General features: G+C 41.5%; 2 protein-coding genes and 1 non-coding gene across 3 annotated transcripts; 2 read left to right on the top strand and 1 right to left on the bottom strand.

The window, feature by feature from the left end:
• Positions 1–1271: 1271 nt before the first annotated feature.
• Positions 1272–1345, top strand: trnae-cuc (transfer RNA glutamic acid (anticodon CUC)). Its single transcript has one exon. It is a non-coding gene; the product is annotated as a tRNA-Glu (tRNA).
• Positions 1346–7360: 6015 nt separating this feature from the next.
• LOC146578825 (myelin-oligodendrocyte glycoprotein-like) lies at positions 7361–11059 on the top strand. Its single transcript, XM_085267850.1, has 4 exons — positions 7361–7833; positions 9892–10248; positions 10487–10668; positions 10997–11059. Exons 1-4 carry the CDS (start codon positions 7764–7766, stop codon positions 11057–11059), a joined length of 672 nt encoding a protein of 223 aa, XP_085123976.1. The 5' UTR covers positions 7361–7763.
• Positions 11060–12519: 1460 nt separating this feature from the next.
• On the bottom strand, positions 12520–17800 carry LOC146578824 (uncharacterized). The gene is made up of 6 exons (XM_085268839.1): positions 17378–17800; positions 17122–17235; positions 15809–15941; positions 14966–15316; positions 14701–14836; positions 12520–13484 (listed from the first exon to the last, which is right to left on the bottom strand). Exons 1-6 carry the CDS (start codon positions 17610–17612, stop codon positions 12735–12737), a joined length of 1719 nt encoding a protein of 572 aa, XP_085124965.1. The 5' UTR covers positions 17613–17800; the 3' UTR covers positions 12520–12734.

The raw sequence follows: 17800 nt of genomic DNA, 5'->3' as shown, positions 1-17800 counted from the left end.
GTCATGTTTTCAGTTGAAGCTTATCTCATACTGAAAGTCAGAGTTCTGCATGTTTCCTCATATTTTTACCAAGATTATGTTTTCTGAACCCACAGAGAGGATGGGAATGATGTTTGTCTGATGCTACAAACTGTTGACTTGCTCAGTAGTGGTGACGTGTGTCACAGTGACCTGTAGATAGACATTTGTGATACTGTGGGGACTGATGCACTGTGACTTTCACTTCTAGGAAAATGAAACGGGTCAGAGGATGACTTCTCTGGTCACAGCCTGTAAATAAATGACTCAGCACAACACAAACACAACTGGTCAAAATGTTCATTTCACTAATGTTCTTTGCTGTGGATGTTCCTGTTTGTCCGAAACAGCCACGTAAAAACGAACAACTGCACATCCCTCACAATCAGATCATCAGATCGTTGCTGTACTTTCTTTCTTTTCTGCTGGTCACCACTTTGTCTGTGTGTAATTCTGTGAACAGGATGTGGTCAGACTTAATAAGACTAAAGATGTGTGTGTGTCTCAGCAGTGCTTCTGTAAGCTGGCTGATTTCTGTCCTGTTTTTTTTTTTCTGCATCTTCATCCCTACAGTTGTTAAAGCTGCTGAACATCTGTTTCTTCCCGCTGAGCTTTAAAATATGAGCAAAACAGAAACAGGCCTTCAAGTGAGGAGTAATAGAGTGGCTGCGATTATTATCAGGTGTTCATGACATGAAAGGAGATGCTGCCACCTGTTGGCTGTAGTTTGTCACTGAAGCTGTGGTGAAATGTGTACATGAGATTATATTCTGTTGTCATGAATGAATTCGCTTTAAAACATTCTACAAAATAATGGTTTGTGCATGACAGAAATAAATAATACTAACACCTACTCTCGGGGGCTTTATTATGCACACTGTTACACTTGACCTCATAAAATTCAGCAGACAGATTTTGCAGCTGTGCCAGACGTCATATTTCATTGTGGTGTGTGTGTTTGGCACCACAAGGCCACCGTACATTGATCTAAAATGACATTTCTCGTTTTAAAACTTTCTCAGTAAATCCATTCTGCACCTTGAAGGTGATTAAATGTTGTATTAACATGTTGTATTAGAGGAGCAGACTGAGCTTTAAGAGCCAAACAGCTTTTATCTTTGAGTCTAAGTTCTGGTTGAAGAAGGTTTATAGTTAGAGTTTATCAAAATTCAGCACATAACTGAGAGGAAGTCTCATTTATAAGTCTTTCTTGGCCAAGTTCAAGTAAACCGATCAGATTGTCATTACTGAATGCTCTGGTGGTCTAGTGGTTAGGATTCGGCGCTCTCAACGCCGCGGCCCGGGTTCGATTCCCGGTCAGTGAACAGAGACTTACTGCATTTCGTTGCCCTGTGCATGTGCAATGACAATAAAGTTGAATTCTATTCTAATTAATAATGTGCCTGGTAAACACTGAAAACCGGTCCCCCATACCTAAACAGCACACAGGAGTTTACTGTTTCAGACAGGACTGGTACACATAGGAATGTTTTTGTTTTTTTTAATGCTTCTTCTTTAAGCTCATTAGTTGTAACCAATTTAACAGGCTCCCAACTCTGGTTCATGTGTTGTTTCAGACCTACTGTTGATATGCTTCTTTAAAATAGTAGGCACAGTAATTATGCTAAGTACTGCTAGCAGTCCAACAGTCAACCCACAATAAGGGTTAAATATGATGCTTCATAACTAAAGGCTGTCACGCAGTGGAAATTTGTGTTTTTATGTTTTATCAATCTGTGTATTGGTACATAGTGTTGATTTTATTTGCATGGTTTTATTGTGATATTTATATTGCATGGTTTTATCCTCATATTTATATTATGTATTTTAGTGTTGTTGCACAATATTCTTCTAATCCACTAGCAGACAATTGTAGGCCCCTGTGAGGTGGGGGCGTTCCCTGAGGTGGCCTATCAGCCGCCAGACTGACCTGTTAAAGGGGATGGTGAGGGCAGAGACAAGGGGAGCGACGCACGAAAGGTGAGGAGGAGAAAAAGAAACGCGTGTAAGCCCGCACATGTGTTGGAGGACCTGCTGCCTGACTGTGGGGGGCCACGAGTCGTTCGGTGATCCAGTCCCAACGGCAGGAACAGCAACAGTGGGTGGCGATGGCCGCATTTTCACAGGGGTGTCCCTCTGCCTGCACGTGGCGGTGCTACGGGGGAGGCCGTGTTCAGGTGTGGAGTGGGGCGGGACTGTGCGGTGACGCGCTGTCAGTAGGAGACAGGTCTGCGACAGGAGCCCCCTCCTTGTTCTTCTGGCCTGCGTGGTTTCCATCCCGGAAGAGAAAAACCTCTCCTGTTTTAGATAAGGAACATTTCCCCGCTTGTGGCTGGACTGTGGGATTATGGGACTGTGAGGGGGAAATTTTGCATACGGGAGACATTTGTTTAGCTTTGTTTTAATAGTGTATAGTTATTTTTGCCGGCAGGGTTTTTAGTGTAACCTGTATTTGTGATTCTGGCTGTGTTTTTTCCATGGAAATAAATGGTGTGTGTTCAAAGTCAGCTTAGTGTCTGTGCCCAGAGCACTGACCCACTCGCTCCCCTTCCTCTTGTATGTGAACGGACTTGGAGGTGAAGATTTGGGTCCACCAGTTTTAGCGGCTACAAGAGAAACACTCGAACAATAACTTCCACCAGCGTCACGTTAATGCTTTTGTTTATGTTGATATCTAACATGAATATAACAATTTTGCAATGTTGTGGCTTATTATCTAAAAACTTGTGTGATAATTTCTGTGTAATCAGGGCTGAAAAATGCAAAGCCGCGCGTTCCTGTATAATTCCATGTTAATTACCTATTAAAGGAAGAAGCTGAAGAGCCTGGTGTGTCCAGATCTGCTGGCTGGGATGTACCTGCATCATGATGCTAACACTGGTTAAAATACCAAATAAAACAGACCGATTGAAATGTCTTTACAACATCTCTGAACATCATGTGGGATAGTATAAGACCTATAGATGTGTGTCAGATTTTTCCTTCCTGAATCCTCCAATAGACAATAATGTCTCTGTTTCCCTCCTCACAGTTTCTAGAAGCAAAGGTCAGAGGGCGCGCTCTGGGTTCTTCGACCCTTCAGAAAATTGTCAATGTAAATAGACCTGAAGCAACAAGATCAAACTGGTCCTCACATTAACATCAAATTATTCAAAACAAAAGCAGCACTTTATCAAACCATGGCTCCTGTTCACAGGACAAATATCAAACATCTCAAATAAAAATGTAGCTGAAGTTTAACCACCTCTTAACAGCACACAAAACAAAGATGTTGTCAGTCAGACTCTTTCAGATGGTGTTACACAGTGGATCAAAGTATTTAGTGTGACCTAGTGAGGACCTAAAGTGAGGACCATCTATACCGAAGCACTTATAAATGAAACTGAAAGGACAACAGTACCTCAAGACTCAAAACAAAACTCATACAAATGTTTAATGCAAGGTGCAAATAAAACTCACCTGTTTATAAGATCGGGGAAACCTTCAGCTGAGACTGAAGAAGTCACTTGGATGAGTGACGAAACGTTTCTCCCACAAAACGCTACGTCCACATGAACAGAATCAACTTTTGGAAATTTCAAAGGCAACATCAAATTGCACTGATATGAACAACATCTATAAACCTATATGTCTGGAAGCTACATTGCTAAATACAATAACATGCGATTGTTTTGTAACACATTAGGTCATTTTCTGGTTTCATGCAGAAAGATAAATATGCTAACGATATGACAACTTAAAACTACTGGTATAAAGATTTCTGTGTTGTTCTACTTGCAACAAATATGCATCAAAAAGGATTTATCCAGAGCATATTTATTTATCAGAGGGAGAAAAAAAAAACCCCAGAACAAAAGCAGGAAGACGTGACAGAGTGAATTCTTAAATGTTTGTCATTTTTATGTTTACCATTTGTACATTGTTTTAACTCTGATGAAAGAAATTCCACTGTCCTTCCCCCCAGATTCTCCAGGTTCTAGGTGGGGGGCTGTAGTCTTTTATTACAGACACATCCTTGTGCTTTTAATGTAAGCTTCCTGCGTTTACAACCCTTTGGTCAGCAGGAGGTAGCACACACACACACTCTTACTTAGATACAGAAGTTCACACATATACATACAATGCCTTGTCTTAGAACCAAGGGGGCGTTGCTTTGCTATGATGTGTTTTGTGTGAACTGTCTCTCAATAAAAAGGCAGCAGAGTCGGGGTCATTTTCGTGGTGGACACAGACGAGGCCTCCCTTGCGCAAATAATCGATCGATCGACTGTGATGAATGATGTTGAATACGTCTCTAGAATTAGCGGGGCTTGTGGAAACACAGCCTCAACAGTGACTGACTGATTCCAGTAACTTATCATAATCTAGCTACAGTCACGCTAGTTAAAATGAAAAATGAAACCAGCCTTTAAAGGTGTGCTGTGAGTTTAGGGCTTTATATTTGAATCGCATTCCACAATGACCTCGACCATCTTAGATATTATTGTAAAACTATGGTATTATTGTATTGTTGTTGTAAACCGTGCTGTAAAGACACCTTGTTACTAATTAGGCAATGTTTTCTATGACAAACGTAACTCCAGTTTTCTGAAGTAATGGGCTATGGTAGTCATTAACAGCAGATCCTTTGATCCTCGGCCTATCCTTGTGTCAGGCTGAATCCTATCCATTTGTGTGTGTCTAGCAATACATTTCAAAATGAGCTTTCTTAAAAGTGCAACTGCACATTATCATTTTAGCTGTATTCCAGTTACGGAGTCATTTCCAGACCATTATGGAAAAAGCTGTGAGATCTCCTTATTATTCACAGATACATTAGCTATATATGAACTGTCTTCCTCTTGTCACCCCCGCTAGGAGCAGACGCTAACTGTGCGCCGCAAGAGGGTCCATGCTCACAGGTGCTGCTGATAAGGAGCCAATCAGACACCCGATTGTCAGCACGTGGAGCACCAGAATCTTAAAACTAGATTCAAAAGAAGAATAGTCTGTTTGGCGCTGCGAGAGAAGATTTGGCAAGTTTTTGAATGGGTGTAAACCAGATACTTAACTCTGCTGCTCTGGGTTAGGGCGTGTTATTTATTTGCTTTGTAAATGCAATGTTTACTGTTTCCTGTCTTTTTCTTCCCTTTCAGTTCCAGTTTCCAGATGAACAGAATCAACTTTTGGAAACTCACCTGAGGTTTGCATAATACTGAAATGATGGTGGGTGCAGAGTCTTAAGTTTATGGGAGGTGTTTCAGAGAGAATGAGACATACTGAGCAGTTGGAGCCACACTGGAACTGTATTGAGCACCACTAGCTCAGAATCAAAGACACACCTCCATCCTTCATTTGTCTGTCCTGCAGATCCTTCCGATTCCTAAAAGATGAAATTAATAGAATAGAATAGAATAGAATAGAATAGAATAGAATAGAATAGAATAATCCTTTAACTGAATGCTGGTTGTCTGTATCAAATCGCTCATTCCAGAAACAAGGACATAGATCTTCCAGGTCAGCTCTGGTCAACTATACAACTATGATGTTAGGCTGAATGTTTTTAAATTGTTTCAGAGAACAAACAAACACATTCTTATAAGATTGAGGCAATAAAAATGCGACTTTATCACTGAAAATAAACTAGTGCTTGATTTTTTAAATTCTATTAGACTTATTTTATTAAACATATTCAACCACACACACAGTTAACACAAACCTCCTGCACTCAGATTTCCATCTTTCTAACAAAATTCATGCAAGGTTCCCACAGTTGGATGAAGGTTTCACACCTATCCTTAGCAATGTCAGCCAGTGTCTTATACAACATAGCCCATGGGTTGATGTTAACATGAAGTATTTCTAACTGTCTCTTACACATACACTTTTTTAATCCAGACACTACTATATATAATTAGTAAATAGTAGACATTAGTGATTATTAATTATTTTCCTGTATAAGCTGAACTGACGACTATCCTGTAGCAGATTATACTACGGTCACTGAAATGAGTACCACTGCTGAACATATAACAAACTAAAACCCGTCTCTAGCATCCATGTCTGTCACACCAACCCTCTGCATGTCCACCTTCACTACATCCATGAATCTTCTCTGTGGGCTCCATCTTTTCCTCCTACCATACCTGACAGCTCTATATTTGACATCCTTTGTCTAATATAACCACTACACATATCCAGATAAGGTCCCCTCTACTCCAGCAAAGAGCTTTGAAGTGTGAGCAGGGCAGACAGCTTACGTTTAGAATAAGAGTGGCTGTGATCATAACGTCTAAAGAAAGGACATGTGCTGCCACCTGTCGTCTTGGTTTATCACTGAAGCTGTGAAATTATTTAAATCGCTTCAATACATCTTCTACATTGTTTAGTCTATAACAATAAAATGATGTGGTTTGATCCCAGGCTGCTTTCTGGCTGCATGCCAAATATCCTCGGGCAAGATACTAACCCCACGTTTGCCTACTGGTGGTGGTCAGTGTCCGGCAGCCTCGCCTCTGTCAGTGCGCACCAGGGCAGCTGTGGCTACCATCACCAGGATGTGGATGACTGGGTGTAGTGTAAAGCGCTTTGGGACTGAGTAAAGCGCTCTACAAATGCAGGCCATTTACCATTTTTGTGCGTTTAATTCTCCTATGTTAGATTTGCATATGTGCATATGGTCACAGCAGAGAGAGCACAATCTGGGTTACAGCAGCAGACAGATCCTTTTTTGAAACGTTCATTTTTTTGAATAGTATCAAATTCGGGATCATGGTTATGTTGCACATTTAGATTAAAAGAAATAGAAACCAGTGTGGCTTTGTGAGTCCGCCTTTACTTTGTATTCAACAAATATATAGACATAGTACCGTCACACAGTCTCACACAGCTTTTGTTAGGCGCACTGCAGTATGGCGAGTGGCTTGTTTACTCGCACTAAAGCTCCTCATTTCAGGAGATACTCCCTCTTGTGGTGTAACGGAGGCATAACTACTCTCACCAGCACTGTCTCATTGGAGACTAGGGCACAGATCATTTTACAACTAAAGAGAATAACATATAACAATCAGAACATTTTAACCACCTGTGTGTGTGTGTGTGTGTGTGTGTGTGTGTGTGTGTCTTTAGGATGAACTAGAAAATAACATAAATGTCTTTATTTATATTCTCATTTGCTGTTTGTATTTCTACATTTGTTTTCCGTGGGTGGAGACAGTCTGGAGCATGACTGTCTATCAGATGAGCCGTAACTGAATTCCAGTCTGATTGGTTCCGCGTGACTTCAGAAACCAGCTGGGCCAAAAGTAGCTGTCCAATCGCCCAGTATCCACGTTAGCTCCTCCTCCCAGTGCAGAAAACACCCACCACAGTCAGCTGTTGCCTCAATCGGGACTTCCCCGTCAGTGCTGCGAGTCCGCGCTGCTTCGGCTTTTCTTTATATTTTCAGATTCGGAGATTATTCTTAGATATATTTGGAATATACGAAAGGCTTTCCAATGGAACAAGACGAGCAGGTGAAGCATCTGCGTCCCACCACGGGCTATGGAGAGAGGTTCAGGCTCACCCTGACCACTCACAAGTCCTTTTTGGAACAAAGATGGCGACGTCAAATGTCATTTCGAGGCGTTGGACGTAAGGGGTGGAGCCCCGCATTGGAGGCTCCACCCCAGAATAGCACGTCACTGTGCCCTGTGACGTGCTATTCTGCCTTACCGGTGCCCAAGTGGAATTTTATGCTTCCTCGACGGATCTAATGCAAAGGAAGTATGGCTACGATGCCCTTGGTTCACGCTGCACTCCTCTCGACTGTGGTTTTTTTGGTCTCTGCGTTTAACGGTAAGTTGGGGTTATTTGTTAAGACGTTCCTCCTCGGTGCAGTCTAACATTACTATATCACTGTAGATCGGTTATACAAAATTTGTAAAAGTACACTTAAATATCGCTTCACCTATTCTGATTCAGTTACGGGTGGGAAGAACTGCACATTTAACGCATGAAGAAAGAGTGGGGTTATCACTTAGTACAAGTTCTCTTATGGCGGTTGGGCAGTGTTGGTCCGGAGGGGGTGCACTGATTGGTTGGGCATGTTAGGTGTGCGTAAATGACAAGTAAGTAGTGACCTGTGTCGTATTTTGCCTTTGTTGTGTCAGTACTGTAGTATGTTACCATTTAGGAGCTAATGTAGTCCATAGTTGGAGCGGTAGGCCACGCATGCAACGCGTGAGTTCACCCTCATTTCATATGCTAACTTATGTTGTTAGCTGCCCCCGGTTTAGCTTTGTTGACGCATGTACGGTCGCTCGTATGTCCATAATGTCATTCCTGTGTTATCAGACCTTCTCTGTATGTGATGCTTGTGATTGTTTACTTTGAAGTAGCGGAGTTTGTAGCGAACAATTAGGTACGTGGATTAATAAAATGTAGTCTGACCGGAAGTATGGCGTCCCGCTTGCCCTTCACAATAAGTGCATTATAGCGGATTATAATGGGGGGCGCTTTTATTTTGTATAACTACCGGAAGTAGTTCCTGTGTACTGACGGTTGCTTAACTTCGCGCTAATGCTATTTAGTTGCATAGTGTGAGCAGTTTGAAGTGTATTATATTTTTCTGATCTTTATATTTGATTATGTTAACTATGTTGTATTATGTTTATATTTGAGTATTTGACTTGTCTATTCTCTTTATTTATTGTTATTTCCCTTGTTTATTTCCTTTGTAGGAAACCACACACACACACCCAGACACACACTTATGTACACCCGCTGTGTTACAGCCCCAGAAATTAAGCGGTGACAATAAAGTGCCTCAAACGGAACCTCAAGCTCCCTCCTTCTTTCGTACTCTATTTGGCCTTAAGTAGTGTTCTGGCCGACACACCGGGGTGACCGTAGTGCTCAAAGACTGAATCAGTGCCACACAGGTTTATTTGCTAAATAAATCAGATTATAACCAAAAACCACAGTAACAGAACTGATTTGCAAATTTCTGAATCCCCCTGTTACTGAAAAAGATCTGTGTATTTATCTTTAGTTTTTAGTTTCAAAAGGAAACCGTGCATTATAGGAGGGGGACGCACACATTTTGGCAGATGCAGCCACACAGCCTGATAAAATCTATAGAGGGATAAACCCAGGTTAATTCACTGGGGTGCGATGTGATGACATGCTCACGTCTGGTTTTACACTATTATAGTATCAAAGTCTTTGTCTGAACAAACTGTTCCCGTCAGATTATTGTAGTGCACAGTTTAAGGTAAATAGTCTTCCGCACGGTACATTATAATGTCATGAAATTAGCATTAAAATGCGTTTTTTCAGCTTTTGTGATTTGTTTCAGTGACTTCAGATCAGTAACAAGTAGAGTAAAGAAACGTAGCCAGACAAGTGTCTCCTCCTCCTCTGAACGCTCTTGTGGATGGGGGAACAATTTTTGCTGGAGGTAACTACTTTGGCACAACAAATGTGAAGAAACATGCAAAAACGTACAATGAGCAGCATCTTTCAAACTTGTCCATGCCTTAATTCTCATGTGTTCTTCATAGTAGTAGCAAATGCATAAAAATAAGGCTTTTATCAAAATACTCAAAGAAGAAATTTTAGATTTTATCTGTATTTACAGAGGCTTTAGAGCTTTTCCTACTGATAAAAACCTCATGGCCATTCATACTACACAAGGAAGTGACCACAGACTTTAATGTTGCTGGATTCTCCACATATTTAAAGTCTCCTTTGATAACACACATCACTGTGTGCTAAATTTCAGTATCCAGTGTGTGATGTAATTCATCTATTTCACCAGATGTCAGTCTGTTTGCAGCTCTTGATGATTAGATTGCACAAAGGAGTAAATTAGCTTTTTAATGTCTACAACCCAAACTGTGTCCTCTCATTCAGTCCAGATAAACATCACAGCTGGACAGAACATCACTCTGCCATGTCGAGCTCCAAACAACAACAAAACCATCACAATGGTAGAGTGGAGCAGACCTGACCTGGGATCAGAATATGTCCTTTTTTATCGCAATAAGCAGTTTTCTCCAGACAACCAGCATCCATCTTTTAAGAACCGGGTGGATCTGCAGGACAGACAGATGAAGGAACGAGACGTGTCTTTGATTCTGAAGGATGTGACGATTAATGACACTGGAACATACGAGTGTCGTGTTGTACAAAGAACAAACCGCAGGAAGAGAGCAAATCTGGAGACTGACCCCATCAGCATCATCAACCTTCATGTTGTTGATCCTCCAGGTGAGTGAGTAGAGTTGAGTGTGTGTGTGATCAGAGGTGAAGCTGCTTCCTGGTTGTTGATGTTTGTTTCTAAAGATGTTGTTGATGAGACTTTGTAGAAAGCAGCTGGTCTGAGTGATGTGATCAGAGTGCAGTAGATAATGTCTGACAGCAGTTTGAAGAGGAAATGGATTCTGTTCTGTTCTTCACTCATCACCTACCTGACAGCTGACACCTCACACCTGTTTCTCACCTGCAGGTCAGACACACACAGAGGATGGAGGGAAGGAGGATGGAGGGAAGGAGGATGGAGGGAAGGAGGATGGAGGGAAGGAGGATGGAGGGAAGGAGGATGGAGGGAAGGAGGATGGAGGGAAGGAGGATGGAGGGAAGGAGGATGGAGGAGAGAAGAGTGGATCTGTTGGACTAATAGCTGGTCTGGTAATTTCCACTGTGCTTCTTGTTGCTGCTGTTTCTGGATTTTTGATCTACAGAAAACATAAGAAGCAGGATCAAGATTCATACCAGCCTCCTGTTGAAATGCACCATGTTTGAAATGTCTCAGAGCTTTTCCAAATGAGCTCTCAGTCTCCTGGCTTTGCGCCAATTTCCCATCGTTGTCACTCAGCACAGTAAAAAACAGATCTGAGGACGTGTTTGTCATGAAAAGAGCCCAAAATTTGGTTTTCAGGGTTTTTATAAAGGGGATTTATTTCTGTGAATGAAAAACTGACTGAAATCCTGGATTCTGTTCTTCTCTCACCACCAGCTCACACCTTCTTCTCACCTGCACGTCCTCCAGGAGGACATGGAGGGTTTGTGGCACTGGTAGTGAGTCTGTCAGTTTTGGTACCTAATGATTTGATCTGTAAAAGAAGAAAAGGGAATGGTGCTGAATATGTGATTCCTGCTTCTCAGAGATCCTGTTAAAGTCTAAAGACATTGGGAGGGTTTCACACTGTTTGGAGCAGGGAAACAAGTACTAATGGTGCAATCTTTCTACGTAGCACTTTTAATTCTTATTCCTACTTTTATTTTTTCATGTCTATTTAAGTGCTATTTATGACACTATGTTTGCACTGAAGCACCGCAGCAATTTCCTAATGTTGTAAACCTGCTCAACATTTGGCAATAAAACCCTTTCTGATTCTGATTCTGGTTTTGTTGTTGTTGCTGTTGTTTTGTTTTTGTTTTTTTGTTTTGAACAACACAGTCGAGATTCACATTGTCCTCGCAGTGAACCGCAGAATCAAATGTCTGAGATCTTTCTACAGCTGAATTATGAATCTCCTGCTGCTGATCACAGAGACAGAAATTGTCTAAAAACGCACAGAGGCCACCAACACCCCACAAAGGTCCCTGACTTCACTGACAGTCTGGGGGAAAAAAGCATTTTTCTGAGGTCTGAGGTGAGGCTGTCTCACATAGTTAACCTGCCAAGACCTGAACTTTTTCATGGCATTTTTAATTTCTCGTTGCTATTTGGGCTGATTGGGACCTGATGAATGTAAAAACAAAGAATTACCTGATTTCCTTTTTTTTTTTCTTTATTTTTGTTTTTGAGAAAAGTGAGATCGCTTAATTATCCATGTTTCACTTATCTTAACTGCACTACTGTATAATCTATATTATTGCTAATATATATTGTAATATATCTATATCATGGCTGAAGCACTTCTGGATGGATGCAAACTGCTTTTCGTTGCCTTGTACCTGTGACATGTGCAATGACAAAGTTGAATTCTATTTAATTCTATTCTGTTCTATTTAATTCTATCCACATACGTTTGTTTGACATTTTGATAAAGTAGCAGTTTAATGTCCTCGTACATGGATATTAAGAAAATTTTGTGTTTTGGTCCAGATCAGGGGTCTGCAACCTTTCACATCCAAAGAGCCATTTGGACCCGGTTTCCACGCCAAAGAAATGAAGATAACACTGTATATTTCTTATTATCTTTATGCTTTGTGTGAATACTAAGGTGTGTTGCTTATGAAATCCATGAAGTGCTACAGAGAAAAATACATTTTATTTATGTAATGAACACATTTTGAACTCTTAAAGAAATATAACAAAAGGAAAGACGCCCAGCTGAACTAAAATGATCCATGTAGCAAACAATGACTGTTGTGAGCCTAAGTTGTGTGGGCATCGAAGGACTACCTAGTGCAAAGAATATACATGATACAGATGTGCATAAGCTGACTATTTCTTTTTCTACATATACCGGTGTTTGAAAAATGAACAGTGAAAGCAACAGCAAAAAGAAAAACAGATCCTTCAGGCTGGACTGAACAAAGTGATATTTTATTGGCAAAACTTTTAATGAATGTTTAAAAAAACATTTTACTGTTGTGTGAAATCAATAAACTCTTATTTTAGCAAAAATATCAAAAACATTTTACACATTGAATGTTTGCAGAACTTATTTACATAGTAAGTATTTCAAGCTCCATGTCTAGCATAAGTTACTTGCACTGGTGTCTTGGGACAACTCCATCTCGTCTCACTTAATCCGTTTTTTAACTAATGCTGTGTTCTGGTAATTTGACAGCATACATGCTACTGCAAACAGTTGGTTGATATTGTAAACAGGTGACATGGTGATGATGCCATCAAAAAGTTTGTTCTGTTTGATCCTCCTAATGACTCGCTCCACATGTAGCCCGAGTCTGACTGTGGCCTGCGTCTCCTTAACCTGGTTCTTCTTCTTCTTCTGCTTAGATACAAAAGGGGGGCGGTACACTTTGCATTTACAACAATCTGTGATCAGGAAGCCCTTATCTACCATCACTGCCATGTCTTCAGTCAACTTCTCAGCAATGCCTGATTGTTTGAATAGTTCCTTGTCACTAACCGAACCTGCGTACAGATCAGAGATGAATGTGACTGGACCATGTGGAGCTATGCCAACCAGGGCTTTCATCGTGCAGTGGGATTTGTATGAAGAGTACGTTTCACTCTGGAGAAGTGGTGAGGATGTTGTCTGACACCTCAGCTCTGTACAGTCAAGGATCACCTGGGTGTCTGAGAAACCTTTGAATTCCTTAGGGAGGTAAGCTTGCACTTCTGCACGTGTAAGCCAGATGCACTGAGACCCCAGTGCAGTGGCAAGAAAACTTGTCCATGTTGCAATGATGCTGCTCACTGTGGACTGGTGTATGTTGAATCGATGAGCCAGGTCCCTCTCCTTCAGACCAACAGACAGGAAAACCAGGAAAAGAAAGAACTCGTCGATTGGCTGGAGCAGCTGCCTCTGAAAGGTTGAAACAAAAGGGAAAATGTTACTCCTTAATCTATGAACTAGTACGATCATGCTTTTCTTGGCTAAATGTTTTGTAAGATAAGACAGGATAGACCCTTATTAGCCCCACACGTGGGAAATTTGTTGAGTTACAGCAGAAAGTGGCAAAAATTCAGAAAAACAATAGGATAGGATAAGAATAAGACACTGTGTACAATAGAATAAAATACTTTATAGATCAGAATAAAATGTGATATTGTCAAAGTAAATGGTTGCTGGAATGGTTATGCACACCATACTGTACTGTCAGGGTTGAATTCTTTTATTTTTCTAGTAAATAAAGTTGTTTTTATTATCTTTATATACAAACTGCAAACGTCCTCATATGAGTCGTAGGACAAGTCTTAGTGGGACTTGTTAACAGTCCTACTAAGGGGCAGGTCAAATGTCAACGGCACTGCATCCATGTTTATGATCTCGTCCGGTCCGATGGAATATTCGTTTAACTTTCTTTGTGTGAATTTGCGCAAGTTTGTTATTTTCTCTGCATAGTCGGGGGGGAGTTGCTGACACACAGTCGTCCGCGCCCTGATGGACAGTCCTTTTCGTTTTTTCGTTGGCGACTATTTTGGCTTTCAGTCGGATCTGCACAGTTGAAACACCTCGCCCATTTGCTCTCTGTGTGTTCATCCAGTCTTCAATACATTTAGGCCATCTGCTCTTATTTCCTCTGAAAGCTTTTGTCATCTTTTTGGACTGAGCCAGTTCATCACGCTGGAGTCTCCAACGTCTCACCATTGATTCGTTTATGCCAAAGGTATGTGCAGCAGCTCTACTTCCCCTCGCTGAGAGCTTTAATTTGAAAGCTGCATCATATGCATTTATTGTGTTTACCATACTGAGGGTTTGTGAATGAAAGCTTCCTTTGCTCCTGTAATACTCCTCTTGCTAATCAAGTTTGTTTTTCGCGCTACTTCGTACGGGACTACGTTGCCTTTCGGACGGACAACATACCACTCTTGTCCCCCGATACTGTGTGTCTGATCACATGCCCTTCTGCCAGCCAACGTAGTGCCGTACAACAGCAGAACAAACAAAACAAATCCTCTGAAAGTAACAGGGTTCAAAGCTTGTGCTAAAAGTAGTGGCTTGTAGCCCAAAAATTACGCCACATAAACACAATGCCATCGCACCTCTAGTTCCAACTACCAACAAAGCCATAGCATACCGTTTGTGTGCGTGCAGGTGTCAACACTTCTTCGTCCGTGTTGGCAGCTGACTTGGCTCTTGAAGCCCGGATCATCTTATAGATGCAAGGCTCAATCAAAACCCAGAATGCCATCAAATGATCATAGCTTGGAAATCTATTCACAAGAGAGACAAACATCGTGTCAATCATTAATTAACATCACTCATGAAACATACAGTCAGCAGATAAAAAGTAAATATCTGTTGTTTTCATGAAGACTGGAAACACTTGAACTTCGATGTACCTGGTATAGAATTGGATGTCAGTGTCAGAGCCAGCAAACCGCTGTAACCCAAACTCTCGCTGGACACGTAACTCCTGTATTTCCTTCCTCAGACTCTCCACGTCTTTGGACAGGTCTTCTGCTGATGGCTCAGGGACTGAGCAGTAGTCATGATCTCCTGTAACGCTGTGCTGACCTTGATCCCCAGGATGAACTAGTTCAGGGGGTTCTCGCTCCGTTCTCTCCCAAACACTACTCTGCGTTGGTTCAACTTTATAATTATTCCACTGAAAAAGTGTCGGGACAGCACCTTTAAAAAGCCTCCTTCGACCATCAAGGGTTGTTGGTCCTGCATCCTTGGCTGCTGGGTCCCTGATAAGAGAGAAAACAAAATCATGTTCATTCTTTTTTGTTGACTTTTGTAGAAAATGGGCCATGTTTCTGGTGACAGTGGGGAAGGAAAAACTCCCTTATAACAGTCAGAATCGAGAGGGTGGGGAGGCGAGGAAGACAGAACAAAAGGCACGCTGTGGCAAGATTAATAATAACTAATGATTCAATTCAGACAGGTGTATAAATGCACAGTGGGTGAAAATGTGATTAATAAAGAGTGCATTATTTGCTAAGGGTTTAAACAGCTCCAAGAATTAGAAGAACCTACTTAAAACAGTTTTAAAGTTAAAATCATTTCTATGTGTTTATTGTAGTTTTTTTTTAAGTTTTCCCACCACCTAAAGCAGGGTTAAAGTAACACAGTTTCACTATCATGTAGCGTTAGTCTCACCTCACCCAGCCTCAATATGCTTACTTGACAGCACTCCTCGGTATTAAGTCACACCCAGAGAAAGACTTTGATATATTCACCTTGCAGGGATGCCTTCTGCAGATAGCTTGATTTGTGCTATCCGTTGTAGCTTTGCTGTCTGTCTTCTGTTGAACACATCCAGTCTCGTTTTTCTTCTTATCTTCTCTGCAGATGCCTCCTCTGCCTTTCTGCCTACAAAATAAACATAAACATTTCATTATTTCTACTTTAGAGCTTGCTAACTAAGAAAACACGACATAAAGCCCACTATGCATGCAGCTATGTGGTTTTCCATCATCAGAAACCACAACGATAGTCTAGTAAATAATGAAAACACTTATGTTAGAAAGCTTATATAAAAGTTGCCCAATACAAAATGATCGGAACAAGCGGAATACGCCGGCTGGAAGGTCCCATCTTTCAGTCTTGTTTTGCTTACTCCTGGCTCCTTCAATGGTGCTACTCAGTTTAGTTCACCTAATGCGGTAAAAGGAAGTACTTCTCTTTTTTCCTCGTCTATTTGTACAACCTGGGGCGCAACAGTTATCAACAATGGTTAGCCGCGTTCACCACGGCAGCCGGATGCTGCCAAAATAGCGACGCCTGGAGGGGGAGGGGGCGAACCTGTGTGACGTCATCTCCCGGAGCCTGAACAGAGGTCGCTGCTCCCTGCGCAGTACCACAAATACGACCAGTTTCGAAATAAGAAATCGCATCCAGTTTACTAATGGCTGAGTGCAAATGTGGCTATTTTCAAGCCGCTAAACTGTGAGTACGTCTCATTCAAACCACGTTAAGTCAGCTGGAGTGCGTGGAGTATAATAGCCAAGATAAGATAACCTTCATGTCCCACACAAATTAGTTTTGTCACAGCAGTTAGTGGACAGTGCAAAAGTTATATAGCAAAAATTAGAATACAATAAGAATAAAATTCTGTACACAACTGTACAGAATAGAATAAAATAAAAAATACTATATACAGTAGAATAAATAGAATAAGATATACAATAGGATGAAACAGAATACAAATTCTATGTACAACTGAGTGAAAATACAACGATGCCAGAAAGGAGTATAGCACTTAGTGTTGTTGTCCACCCTCCACCACAATTAATGTTATACATTTATCAATGAACTGCAAATATCTCGTTGTCATATTATGTGTCCATAATTGTAAAGTAGATGCAAACTACTACATTGACAATCGGGCAAGATATTACTTTAAACCCATTGTTGTCCTCCATGCACACAGGGGAAACTTTCAGCGGTTTTCACATTAAGGCCGTTTGAATCCTCAAAACTTTATGTGGCGATTGCCAGACACTAAGAGCATTTTTTTTGAATTAGGGATTGGGGTTTGGGGTGTGTTTACCTCCGACTAGTGCTCTTTGTTGTTGTCCTTGCGTTCGTCGTCTTTTTTCGGAGTTCATGTGTAGCGTTGGTACCCAGTCTGGATTTGTTTGATCCATTTCATAGGCAGGCTTCCCTACAGTGGTGCGATAGAATTGCACGTGTCTGCAAAGTCACTCAATACGATGTTTGTTCGGATTGTATAACCTCCGAGTGCATCAACAATAAAAATCATTAAGCTATAAAGAGTGATGTAAACATACTACATTTTCACTTACCGGAGTGAAAATGTCGGGAGCACACCAACAGATATTTAGAGATGGAAGAGAACTGGAGATCAAGTCGTCCCACGGCTGCTATCCAGGCTAGACGCCTTCTTTTGGTAAGGTCCGCTATATGAGCTCCCTCATGCTGCTTCCAGGTGGGGAAAGCATAAAAAGACAATCCAACCTTATTCCCGTGCCGGTCGTAAGATCGAACATTGCAGCCGAGCACACAGCAAGTACGAACCATGGCTATGCTATCGCTCCTAGCTTAGACCCCCAAAATGGTGAATCGGGCCAAAATCCTTTCCACGCCCACCCCCGTGACATCACGCTCCGAAGCCCTATATGGCGCATCAGCCCAAAAGACTTTCCACGCCCACCCCGTGACATCACGCGCCCAAGCCCTGTAAGATAGTGATGTCCTGTGTGTCCAAG

The sequence above is a fragment of the Mchenga conophoros genome, linkage group LG3 (assembly GCF_057382185.1).
Source record: "Mchenga conophoros isolate Kocher_MC1m ecotype Shallow Benthic linkage group LG3, M_conophoros_male_GT1.1, whole genome shotgun sequence".
Classification (NCBI taxonomy): domain Eukaryota; kingdom Metazoa; phylum Chordata; class Actinopteri; order Cichliformes; family Cichlidae; genus Mchenga; species Mchenga conophoros.
Note: the sequence above shows the minus strand (reverse complement) of the source record. Positions and strands in the feature narration are given on the sequence as shown.